Raw genomic sequence first — 12,745 nt, 5'->3', positions numbered from 1 at the left:
TTGATAATTATCTGTTTATACATGTACAATGTTATTAGAATAAGCATATTGTGATATTATATTTACATCTCATGTATGCACATGAATAGTTGTTAAAAGATCGTTTTTAAAGATTGATTTTTGATTGATTAATGATTTATCTAATCATGTTACCAAAGCTTGTTGACCACAATGATGACAAGAAATGATGGTGATTTGTGTAAAAGAAAAATTATGTTTAATGTTGTGGTAGTTAAAGAATTAATGGTCCATGCAGATGAGTACGAGCTACAGGATGGTCTACTAATTGAACACTCATGCCAAAATGATATAAAGAGTGGTGATTTGTAGGTAAATGGCTTCATGATGATTATTGTGGCTTTTAGCTTGGTTGTTGTATTTTAATAATATTTCATTGTAGTATTTTATGAAAATGGTTAAGGGATGAAATCCCTTATAAGTCATTGAGTGAGAGGTGAACACAAATTAAAAGTTTGATGGGTTTCACGCTACAAGGTTTCCAGCGTATATCGGTGTTCAATGATGTGATTGCTTATTGTGTTAGTTTGATGATGTTGATTCCTTGCATGATGTGATGTTGATCATGTCAAGTTTGTGATTAATTTATCTGGTTAAAGGAAACATGAAATGGATGCCAGGTTACATCATATAATTTATGTTAATATACTACAATAATGATTGTTAATGGTTATGCAACTTACTATTCCTCTACTAAAGTTACTTTACATATTGATGAACATTTTATTTAATGGTTAATGAGGATATGGAATAGTGATTTAGATTATTATTATTATTATTATCTAATTTTAATGTCACGGCCAAGCCAAACACCAAATTGGTGTATGATACCCCCTTGTTTGTGGGACAAGGGACCCACCTCCACGCAACGATTTGAATGCTAAGTCTACAAAGGCATACATACTCTAGCCCCCTCTGGTTTTGAACTCGTGACCTCTTAGAAGGAAACACATGTTCTTAACCATTACTCGCAGGTAATGTGTAAAAAATTTCTCACTCCCTGCATTTTCGTGTGAGGTTACCGGGGATGTTACAACTAATGAAATTTATTAAATTTCTTAATAATATTTTTAGTTTATTAAATTTTTTAAAATAATAATATTTTTAGTTTAGATTACAAATTAAAAAAAAAAGAAAAGAAAGATTCATCTTATTTTACTCTTCATTATAATATATATAAATTTACTGAAATTGATTTTTTAAATTTAATTTATTATACTAACTTAATTTATTAAATTTCTTTTAAATAATAATATTTTTAGTCTATTAATTTTTTTCACAATAATAAATATATTTCTAGTTTACATTACAAATTATAAAGAAAATAAAATGATTAATCTCATTTTACTCTTTATTATGATATATATAAATTTTGTAAAGATGTTATGATATATAATACTATTTTTTATAATAAATTATATATATATATATATATATATATATATATAAAAGAAATAAGTTTTAATTAATATATATATACCTCATAGCCCCAAGGGATAGCTCAATTGGTCGAGTTCCCGTTGTGAAGTACTTTCCCAGTTGGGAGGTCACGGGGTCAAATCTCATCGATGCCCTCGGGGTTAGGCCTGTTAAGATTGGTCGATGGGTAGATCCCTTCGGGTGGAACTGCCCGATATTTTCCCGCGGATGTAGCGACCACTCAATGATTGTGATCCACAGCTTAAAAAATATATATATATACCTCAAGTTGTCTTTATTGGCAATTCCATTTAACATTAAAAAAATAATTATGTTGTTTTAAGCACCAAGACATTTCCAATAGTTTGACTGTCACTTCAATCAAAGCTCATATATAGAAGTTATGCCTTATGCATGTTGAACTACCTTGTTAACCAACATCGTAATAAGTGGATTCCATGTCAACCCACATTACTCAATTATTTGATGTCATGGCAACCCACATTACTCAAACATATGAGGATAGTCACATGCAAGAAGATTCTATAAGGTACAAAACCTAACACTAATTAAGGGTTTAGGCATTCCAAAACTATGACCCTAAGTGACTATTGGGCTATGTTAGATACTAGGTTGCTAGAAAGTGAGGGATTCCATTATTTTAGCATTGTACTTGTTACATAGTTGAGTAGAGCGTATAGTAGTGGGATTTGAGAGTATAATAGATGAGGAAGAATATTCCATAGTATGCATTTAGGCCATAGTGCCAAAGAAAATTCCATAGTGAGTGCTCATTTTTTTGTAATTGCATTTTCATAAGTGAAGAAAAAGTAGAATAACATTTTCCTTCTAGTTGGGTTGTTTTCCATGTTGGGTTTCCTGAGAGTGATGATTATTTTTGGAAATTATATCTCTTCTCTTTGGAATTTGGAGGTAGAGAAGTGCCATATACTTGCAAAAGAGGAGGTACTTTGGAGGTTAAAAATTCAAACAATACGAATTCAGGAAGGGGATGACAAGACAAAGTTTTTTCATTAGTTCATGAATAGAAGGAGAAGTATCGACTATATTTGGGACATAAGAAATGAGGAAATAGAGTGTTGAAATATTTCAAGGAAAAGTTGAAGTTGGGGTTAGTTATTTAGGTTTTTGTTCCAAGAACCCATGAGTTTTCCTTTAAAGGTATTAGAGAAGGGGTTTTGGGTTCTGTTGATTTATCTATGAGATATGTATGCCTTGGTCTCTAGATTTTTTCTTCTTAATTGTGCCAGAAGAGAGCAGTCTATCTCTCAATATATTTGGAGGTGCTTCATATTTCTTTGGTTTTGAGCTTAAACTTCAGATATCTCTAGTTAAATATGTATTTTAAATGTAACATTCTTTTCAAAGTAATACAAAATGCTTTATATATATATATAATTTGTAGGAATTTTTTGAACATATAAATAAATTTAGAGTTTCAAAAAAATCCAAAGTGCAACCATGTAAATTAAGGCAATTACCCCATGATGAAAAGACATGTAACAAGAGTGCAATGCGATAAATAAAATTTGAATGGAAAGTAAATCTCACACTTGTATATATAGACATAGACAAAAGAAAAAACATCATAACTATTTTTGAGATAAATCTCAACTCTCTATTCATGAATATTTCATAAAGTTTAAATCCTACCATCCACATAATAATTATTGATAATTAAAATAAAATTCTCAAAATTCTATATCAAAATAAATAGACACACATATAAACATAGTTAAATTCTAATATTTTTAATTTATTTATAATTTTTATAAAATTATTTTTTATAATATTTTTTTCATTCATATTAAATATTTTTATTTTTTTTGTACATTGTATTCTAAAAAAATTTACATTAAGGAGATTTACTCATAATAATGATAAAGTGTGCGCTAATATTAAATATTATTTGAAGATTCAACAAATTTGATCTAACACTTTTCACTTCATCAAATGAACTTTATGGCTTTGAAGATGGATGCAGTGTTCACGAGAAACATTTTTCACTTCATCAAATGAACTTTATGGCTTTGAAGATGGATGCAGTGATCACGAGAAACATCCAATGGAACATCAAGATCACATGATATTCCAACAATTTTTATTATCATATTTCTAACTCTAAAAGTGTATATACTATTATATACTATATATATATATATATATATATATATATATATATATATATATATATATATATATATATATATACACATAGATATATAGATATAAATAAGTTTATTAAATTTCTTTAAAATATTATATATATATAAGTTTATTAAATTTCTTTAAAATAATAATATTTTTAGTTTATTAAATTTCTTAATATTTTTAATTTAAATTATAAATTTATAAAAAAAAATGATTCATCTTATTTTACACTTCATTATAATATATATAAATTATCAAAATGAATATGATAATACATTTTTTTATTAAAAACGAATTCAATTAACAGATACAAAAAATTATAATTATAATTATAATTATATATATATATATATATATATATATATATATATATATATATATATATTTTGTTAATTGAAATCAATTTCAATAATTTAAAAAATATATATTCTTCACATCTAAATTTACCTCAAGCTCGTCTTTATTGGAAATTCCCCTTTACTATGAAAAAATTAATTCGCTGCTACCTTTTTCATTTAGTGAGTACATACTTACATTCCACTTTTCATTTAATAAGTGGAGTGATTTTGAATTCTGAACACTGTGAAGAGGCGGGGAACATGGAAGCACGTGATCAGTAACATTCCACCAAAAGTGAAGCACACACAAAAGTAATTCTTGCCGTGTGAATCAAGTAACTACGTTTCTCTATTTTTTCTCCTAACAGTATATATATATATGTATATATATACTCTGAAATATATTTGTTCACAAGTAGCGACCACCATTATTTTACTTCCGAAATCAATAAATGTATTCAAGGTTGGTCAATCCCTTTTGTGTTTGATTCCCACCATTTCAGAAAGCCTAACAAATTAATTTAAAAGCCTCGCCTTTCATGATATGGCCTTGCCTCCAAGAACAAGGATGACATTGCTTTCTCTCCCTGGAGACCAAATGTGTCCAGGCTCACATGATCTCCATAGCAAGAAAATACAACCATATAGAATTAGTAATAATCTGGGCCTCTTGACTTGCACGTTTGTCGCACCTGGAAGGCGTAGCAGGAGCTCATACTATCATTACCGTTTGACTGCACGCAAATATCTGTAAGATATACCATAACAAAATACTTACAACAACCATGGGGTTCCAACTTCCTAGTATAAGATATGGTAGATGGGATAAGATTTTGGGGCTCATGGGTTCATGCATTTTTTTTCAGCATTGGTATATCTTTTTCATTGTTTTGAGCACATTACTATTGATGGCATTGTATTGTGTTGTAGTACTCGATGACAGTGGAGCTGCCCATGCGAAGTAGGAAGAGGAGAATCTCATGAACAAAGATGTATGGTGAGGTGAGGAATGTGGGTAGCATGTGTTTGTATACTCAATTAGTTGTCCACGTTGGATATGATGATTACTTGGGGTGGTTTTATTGTTATGAGAATGGAAACAAGGCATAAAAAAATACAAGGAAGAAGAAAATTTATCTGAGGATTTCGTCAGGAGCTTTAGGTTGCAAGCTCCTTCCCGGATTATGGAGGAATAAGGGGGAGAACAAGAACTAGTCTCAATACCGCCCACACCCATGGGTGCCATGCCCCTTATCACCCCTGGTGATTCTCCCCACCACCATACTTCTACCAATTCTCCTTGTTGTTACCCTTGGGTAGAGATCCCCCAAATCTTATCAGACACATGCCAGCACTTGCCCTCCTTCATCCTTGGTGTCTCTTTCTCTGCCCAGGTCCCCTCAGTTCAAGGCTCCTAGGACTCCAAGGACACCAAGGCTCACAGGACTCCAAGGAAACCATGGACTGCTTCCCTTATCTCTCCCAGGTTTCTAAGCCACATTGGCACTCCCAAGAGAAGGGTTTTGACCAATATGAAGACCTATCTGGACAAGGTTGGGCACCTCACCAAGCTCAATCCTCAAGATGTGTGGCTCCCCTACATAGACTATAGGAATGGGAACGCTTACTATGCAGTGTTTCATAATCTCAATGTAGGTATTGGGTTTCAAGCCTTGATTCCGCCAATAGATTTTACCTTTCTTGGGATGGTATGCAGGATGTTCTTTATTTCTATGTCTTTTTTCTTTCATGTTTCCATGGTTTTTTTTTACAAAATTGATTTTTAGATCCATCAAAATATGATCTGATGCCAGATCACATGGATGTATTTTGTAAAATAATTTGAAGTGATCTTAGATTCATATTGACCCTAATCTGTTATACTTCAAAAATGATCAAATTCCTTAGGTTAGCAATCTCAAAGTTTCCACACCCACTTGGTGTGATTAAATCATATTGATACTGCTATATCTACCTAGGTTGTAGAATGTGCCCATGTGGAATGTGTTAGTTCAAAGGAATGTAATGGATAAATGCATGGGTTTCCTCTATAGAATGTGTCTAAGTTCAATGGAGTGTTGTGGATAAAAATGTGGGTTGTTGTGAGTTTGTTTCCTTTGCAACCATTGTTTTCATTTTCACTTCATTTTTCTTTTATATTTGTACTGTGACATTCATTCATAATTGTACTATGACTTAGAACTAACTTCTATTAGTTTTACATTTAAATAGATCCATCTAAATGCCATAATTTTAGATCTGTTCAAATAAATATTGTATTTATAAAAATAACAATTTTTATGTTTTTGCAACCACTTTATGGAGTTAAATAGTCTTTAAGCTATTGGGATTCAAAATCATTGATATTACTACATCTGCCTTGTCTCTAGAATGTTCCTTTCACAACTATGAATATAGAAGTGTGTTGGTGTCGGTTTATTCCTTCTGCAACATTCTTGTGATTTGTACTTTCTTTCCCAAATTCTAGATCTATTCAAATAAATATTAAATTCCTAAAAGTGATAATTTTTATGTTTTGAATTCTTAAAGGTAACAATTTTTATCTTTTTGCACCCACTTGATGGGGTTAAATAGTCCTTTAACCTATCGGGATTCAAAATCATTGATATTACTACCTCTACCTTGGTTGTAGAATGTGCCTCTCAGAGCTATGAATACAGAAGTGTGGTGTTGTGGGTTTATTCCTTTTGCAACTTTGTTGTGATTTGTACTTTCTTGTCCATGAATATAAAGAGGAGTTGGGGAATAATTTGTTTGACCATAGTATACCTGTGGAAACTCTACACTTTGTGGGTTTTTATCATGCTTCATGAAGTTGTTCCCGGGAAATGCTACAACAAATATGTTGCACAAGCTGCTTTTGGTAACAATAACAGATACCTTCTGCAATTGCAATCTTGATATCTAGGTTGCTTTATTACTAAGCTTGAGCTACATGTCTATTTCATTTGGATATCAAAATGTGGATTGCTATCTCTAATGTAGAGTCCATACAATAGTCAATTTTAGTTATAAACATGTGATTTTAGTTATATTTGTTGTAGACCTAATAGCTTCAAGTATATATTAATGTTGGATATAATAATCCTAGATGGAAGAAATGTATGGATGCCAATTTTTATTTAAACATTTCCATTATGGGAGTTTTGAGGTCTAAAATGGGTTTCCTCATCCAAGGAGTACCCATGTTTGATACTTCCGATGGACTCTGCTACATGAAAAATGATAAATAATGAAAAACATGATTGCAATCACGTTTTTTTCATGTATTTCTCATTTTTTTCTTCTAGTGAGGTCCATCGAAAGTATGCACATGGGTACTCCTTGGATGAAGAATTAAATTTTGCATCCAACAAGTACTACAGCTCAAAATTTGAGTAAAACCTTAGGGAGATAAGTTGAAAATGAGAGTTGAAAAAGTAATTTTATTATTTTTTAATCTTTATACTTTTTTACTCTAAAAATGGTGAATCATCATCCCCCATGGTTGGCATCCTCATCTTGAATCCTATTGGTTCTTATAAAGTTTATTTTGGTTGTACATTTTTCTTAGGAGACCCATTTTAAACCTCAAAATTCCCCTAATGAGGGGAGAGGCTTGGTGTATAGCTAACTCTGTTTCCAACTATTTATGTGTCAGTCGAGATGGCAACTGCCCTGATACTAATTGGTGGAGAGACATTGAAGTTGTTTTTTCAAATAGTTTGTGGCCTAACATGTGGATCCAATCCACTTACTATAGCGGAATGATATTTTCTTTTCGTGTCCCTTTGCATTATTCTGTCCTAGCTGCCTAATCTTAACTACATTGCAAGACACTACCTTATAGGTGCTATAACTACAGTTACCAAATAGACTATGGTATCAAGTTTGTCCACAAGCAAGCCTAGACACTTGGGCATATGTTATGAAAACTTAAAGTCCAAGATGGATACTACACAACAAAATTATTATTTTTCCTTCAAGGTCACAATCTTGCTCTGGAAATACACGTATTGTGCTTTTGTAGCAACATAGACTTGTGTTTCCTTATTATTGCTTACCTTTGTCTATATTGTTCTAGAGAAGGTTACATGTTGATAGCTTACCTTATCAATGATCTTTCTTTCCTTTGAGATTGACTAAGAAGTTGTATCTGAGAATGTAGGCTATTTTGCCATCTAGTCTCAAGCATCCTGCATCTATACCAATGTGGAGAGGAGCAAAGGTTTCTTATTTACTTGTGGCTAAGTGCATGTTCCCATTACAATGGGAAGTTATTGGACTTATGGATATTTTGTAAGTGTCAATCACTTGCCTTCTCAAACTTATATTTGTGTAAAATCATAAATGTTTTGAGTGTTTATATCTTATTGATCTATTTTATGGCAGTAAATCTCATGCTGCTAATTTATTTCTTCTTAATTTGTTATGCAAGGTTGCCAACAATATATTTTCCTTCGGTGCCTTAGGAACTTGCATCATTCAAAATTTGTTGTTAATTGGTTGGTCTCATAAAATTCTATTTCATATCATTGTTCATAAACAACATAGTCTTTCACCATTATGAAGTATCATGAACTTACTTTAACTAGTATCATTTTGAAATTATACATTTGTTACTTAATGGATCCTCTTCTATAACCATATTTAACTTGTATGTAGTTTGCACTTCTTATGATATGAACAACAAAAATACAACCATGTTCAAGAAAACCACGTTTGAGGTTATTTCCTTGGTAATTAAGGAATTTGGTTCACTTAACCTAGGTGTTGTTTCGGTGGAGGCTTTTTGCATTGATATTGTGGTCAATAGTTGATGAATACACGTGCTTTATCAAACTAGACACATAATATTCCTATGATATGACTCTATTCTATGTGCAGATCCTCTGCCTAACAATGCTACTTCTCTAGTTTTGTTGGGGATATTACTGTCATAGGCCTCTCTCTAATGTGAAAAATAATTTATTTTTACTGTAAGAGTGTCCCAAAAAATTGTATCCCAATGCCTCCCTTATTTTAGCTATAACATAGTCTTCTTCACTTTTATCAGTGGTTAGGTTGTTCTAATCTTTATGAGTTTTCCATTTAACTTAGACGAGCAAATGTAGGTTCTTCTAATATTTATGAGTTTTCTATTTAACTTAGAATAGATTTGAAGATTTGAAGCAGGTTACACCGGCCAGAACAATAAGCGCCATGCCCTCGTTGGGTTCGTGCTGGATTTCACGTCTTCTATGACTTCATTTCTCTCTTCATTGCGGTTGCACCTCCCTTTCTCATTGCAAGTCTGTTAGGAGGTTTGAATCTGCCAGTGATTTTTGCATAACCTTTGTTTTTATGTGGGTTTCTATTAAGAATTTTTTAAAAGAGCTAACAAAATTTTAAAATAAACAGCTGATTGGGAGGGGAACCGTCAAATTCAACCCATGTTCCCGATAAAATAATACTTCTTATGTAAATTATATTTTTTAATTAAAAATGAATTTTATAAAATAATAAGATTATACAAATTTGACTTTCTTAAAACTACAAACTTTCCGCTCTCTTCACCAAATTTCACGAAGAATCCTCCAAAATAATCCGCCCTCGTTACACTCCTGCTTTGGATGAGGATAGATGGAGACAAAATCCCATGCGCACGACTCCTCCTAGGACATGTTTTTCCGTCTTTAATTTGTTTCTCTCACATTTCTGATTTAAAAGGTCAAATCATTATGGAGAAAGGGTCACCTATTGTCTAAATCTCGTTGTTGCACTGGTACCCATTGCGTAGTTTCATGTTTTTTTTTTCAGAAGAAAAAGCAGTATTGGTATTTATATTATGTTCAAAAACAGCTTGGTAATTACAGAAATATGTCGAGATTTTATCCCGGATATGGCATCCTATTCTAAGAGTATTTTCATTTTTACGTCTTTCATTGATCATATTCAAAGTGTTTGAGTTGAAAATAATTAATATTATTTTGTATTAATGGAGAAATGGTTACACAAGTTGTAACATATCTCCTTAGTTTAGGATTTGTTCCTAGAGTTTAGGAGTTAGGTGCAACTTCCTGATTTCTAGTAAATGTACTTAATTATGTAATGGTTCATTTGATGGAGGGTAGAGTGTACGGAGAGTTCTCTTTGTATGAGTGCACTCTCCAGGTGTAGTACTCACCTGTGAGCTATAACTCCTTCTTTATAATTCAAATCTGATTTTTATCTTGGTATCAGAGCTTAGAGTAGGAATAGCCTTAATTTTTTTTAGGATGAACCATTGATCACAGAGTTGTAGTGGCACATTTGTAGAATCAGGTGGACTGCAGTAACACCTGGAGCATAGGTCTCAGATGACTGATCATCTCTAAGTGCAAGAAAGTGTTGTCGCGGTTTTGACGCGAACATTCGCGCCGTTTTTGAGCAGAAAGAACAGTTGGCACGGGTTTTTAAGGAACAATCGCGCCACTTGGCACGGTTATGAGGGTGATAAGCGTGCCAGAAAGTACAATTAGAGAGGAAAATCAAGGATTAATCGTGCTAATTTCGTGCCTCGCATCGATTTTGTTTCAGGCACGGGTATTTCGCTGTCAAGGAGCGCCAACCTCTTTCTGATTGAAAAATCTGCAATTTTTGCAGATCGGAGTTGCCCGGTGGTGGCACTTTGAATTTCCAGATCTGTTCGGTGGTAGCAGATTGGAGGAGCCCGGTGGTGGCGTATTGAAGTTCCTGATCTACTCGGTGGTAGCAGATCGGACTTGCCAGTGGTGGCGCATTGAAGTTCCTGATCTACTCGGTGGCAACAGATCGGATTTGCCTGGTGGTGGCGCATTGAGTTCCAGATTTTTTCGGTGGCAGCAGATCGGATTTGCCTAGTGGTGGCGCATTGGAGTTCCGAATCTGTTCGGTGGTAGCAGATCGGACTTGCCCGGTGGTGGCGCATTGAAGGTACAATTTTTTTCTTCAGCAAAACAGAGGTTCGGATCTGGTATAAGTAAATATGAATAACAGTTTAGAATCGTATCTCCACGAGTCTGACAAACTCGATGGATTGAATTTCAACAACTGGAAATTCAAGATGCACACTTTCCTTGAAAGTGCAAATGCATGGGTGATAGTTACAAGAAGTGAGCTGAGATCAGGATCAGCCACACAAGAACAAGATTGGGATAAAAGGGAGACAAAAGCAAAGGTCATATTGAAGATATCTGTCAAGGAAAATGTTATCCCACATATTAGAGATTGTAAATCGGCCGCTGACATTTGGACGACCATTAAAAACCTATACCAGACGCAGAATTCAAATCGTGTCTTGTCACTCAAAGGCAAGTTGTTTTCATTGAAGATGGAGGAGAATGAATCCGCTACTAGATTCATTGCGAGAGTCAAAGACCTAAAGGACAGATTGGGAGATATCGGAGAGAAAGTTTCCGATTCAGATTTGGTCACGATCACATTGAACGGAATGATTGATGATGTCCAGACATTTATCACAGGGCTGTCAGCAAGGGAGAAAACCCCTTCATTTGAAGAGCTGACAGGGATTCTGATACAAGAAGAAGAGCGACGATAAAATTTGAAATCGCATAGCAATGAACTTGCTCTGATGGTAAAAAGGAGACAGTTCAAAGGGAAGCGGCATCAGCAACCGCAGCAGAAGCAGCAGAGAGGAGCCAATACATTTCAGAAGAGACTGTTTAAAGGTGTGTCTGCTAATAATTTTCCCATCAAGAAATGTTTTTACTGTGGAAAATATGGACATGAGATTAGAGATTGTTATAAGAGGCAGGCAGAGGAAGGAAGAAACAAACAGAGAAAACATAAGGGTTACTTCGTTCAGGAAGAGGAGGATTATAGCCACGAACTTCGACTATTTATAGTCGATTGTGCTCTTTCAGCTTCAAAGGAGGATGAGGACGACATATGGTATGTCGACTCTGGTGCATCCTCACATATGACTGGTAAGAAGGACTGGTTTGAATTTCTTGACGAAACTTCATGTGGGTCAAAAATCTATTTAGGAGATGATAGTGGACATGAGATCAAAGGATATGGTAATATTCCTATAAAATTACCTAGCGGAGATATTAGACACCTTAAAAATGTATTGTATGTTCCAGGAATTAAGAAAAATTTGGTCTCTATCTCAATGATTACTCATCAGGACATGCAAGTTCAATTCTTTAAGACTAATTGTGTCATTAAGGATAGCCAGATGGAAATAGTTGCAACAGGAGTGCGCGTGGGAAATTTGTACAGACTAGATGTGAAGAGTATGCCACAGCAAGTAATGGTTGCAGTTGGATCGACAGCCGAAAATCTCTGGTATCAGAGGTTCGGCCATTTTAATGTGCAAAACCTCATCCTACTTCAAAGAAAAGGTATGGTTGATGGACTCCCTGTTTTCCATAATGTTAAGCTGGATTGTGATGGATGTGCATTAGGGAAAATGCATAGAGAAGAGTTCCTTTGCATGTTAATAGAAAGGAAAGAAACATTTTAGAACTGGTGCATACAGACATTTGTGGACCCACGCAAACCAGATCATTAGGAGGATCATATTACTTTCTCTTATTTAAAGATGATTGCACTAGATTTTCATGGGTATACTTTCTGAGTAAAAAGAGTCAAGCTTTTCAGTATTTTAAAGAATTTAAATCCATGGTAGAAAATCATACAGGAAAAAGGATAAGAATTCTCTGCTCAGGTCAAGGGGGAGAATACAGGTTGGGAGAGTTCATGGAGTTCTGCAAGCATCATGGGATTGTGCAACAGTTTACAATGCCTCACACTCCACAGCAGAATGGAGTGGC

At 33.8% G+C, this 12,745-nt stretch overlaps 1 protein-coding gene and 1 pseudogene across 1 annotated transcript; both read left to right on the top strand.

Moving 5' to 3' along the window:
• The first annotated feature begins 4,515 nt into the window (after positions 1–4,515).
• LOC149245195 (lysine histidine transporter-like 8) lies at positions 4,516–10,711 on the top strand (annotated as a pseudogene).
• Positions 10,712–10,932: 221 nt separating this feature from the next.
• On the top strand, positions 10,933–11,505 carry LOC149245194 (uncharacterized). Its single transcript, XM_089437622.1, has one exon. It carries the CDS (start codon positions 10,933–10,935, stop codon positions 11,503–11,505), a length of 573 nt encoding a protein of 190 aa, XP_089293748.1.
• The last annotated feature ends 1,240 nt before the right edge of the window (positions 11,506–12,745 follow it).

This window comes from Pinus tabuliformis, chromosome 7, assembly GCF_031772625.1.
Source record: "Pinus tabuliformis cultivar Carrire ecotype Pingquan chromosome 7, CPIR1, whole genome shotgun sequence".
Classification (NCBI taxonomy): Eukaryota; Viridiplantae; Streptophyta; class Pinopsida; order Pinales; family Pinaceae; genus Pinus; species Pinus tabuliformis.
This window is presented reverse-complemented; position numbering and strand designations above follow the sequence as displayed.

Bases quoted from the DNA above. Each gene is read 5' to 3' on its own strand.
- LOC149245194 (XM_089437622.1), top strand. From the start codon at position 10,933: ATGAATAACAGTTTAGAATCGTATCTCCACGAGTCTGACAAACTCGAT.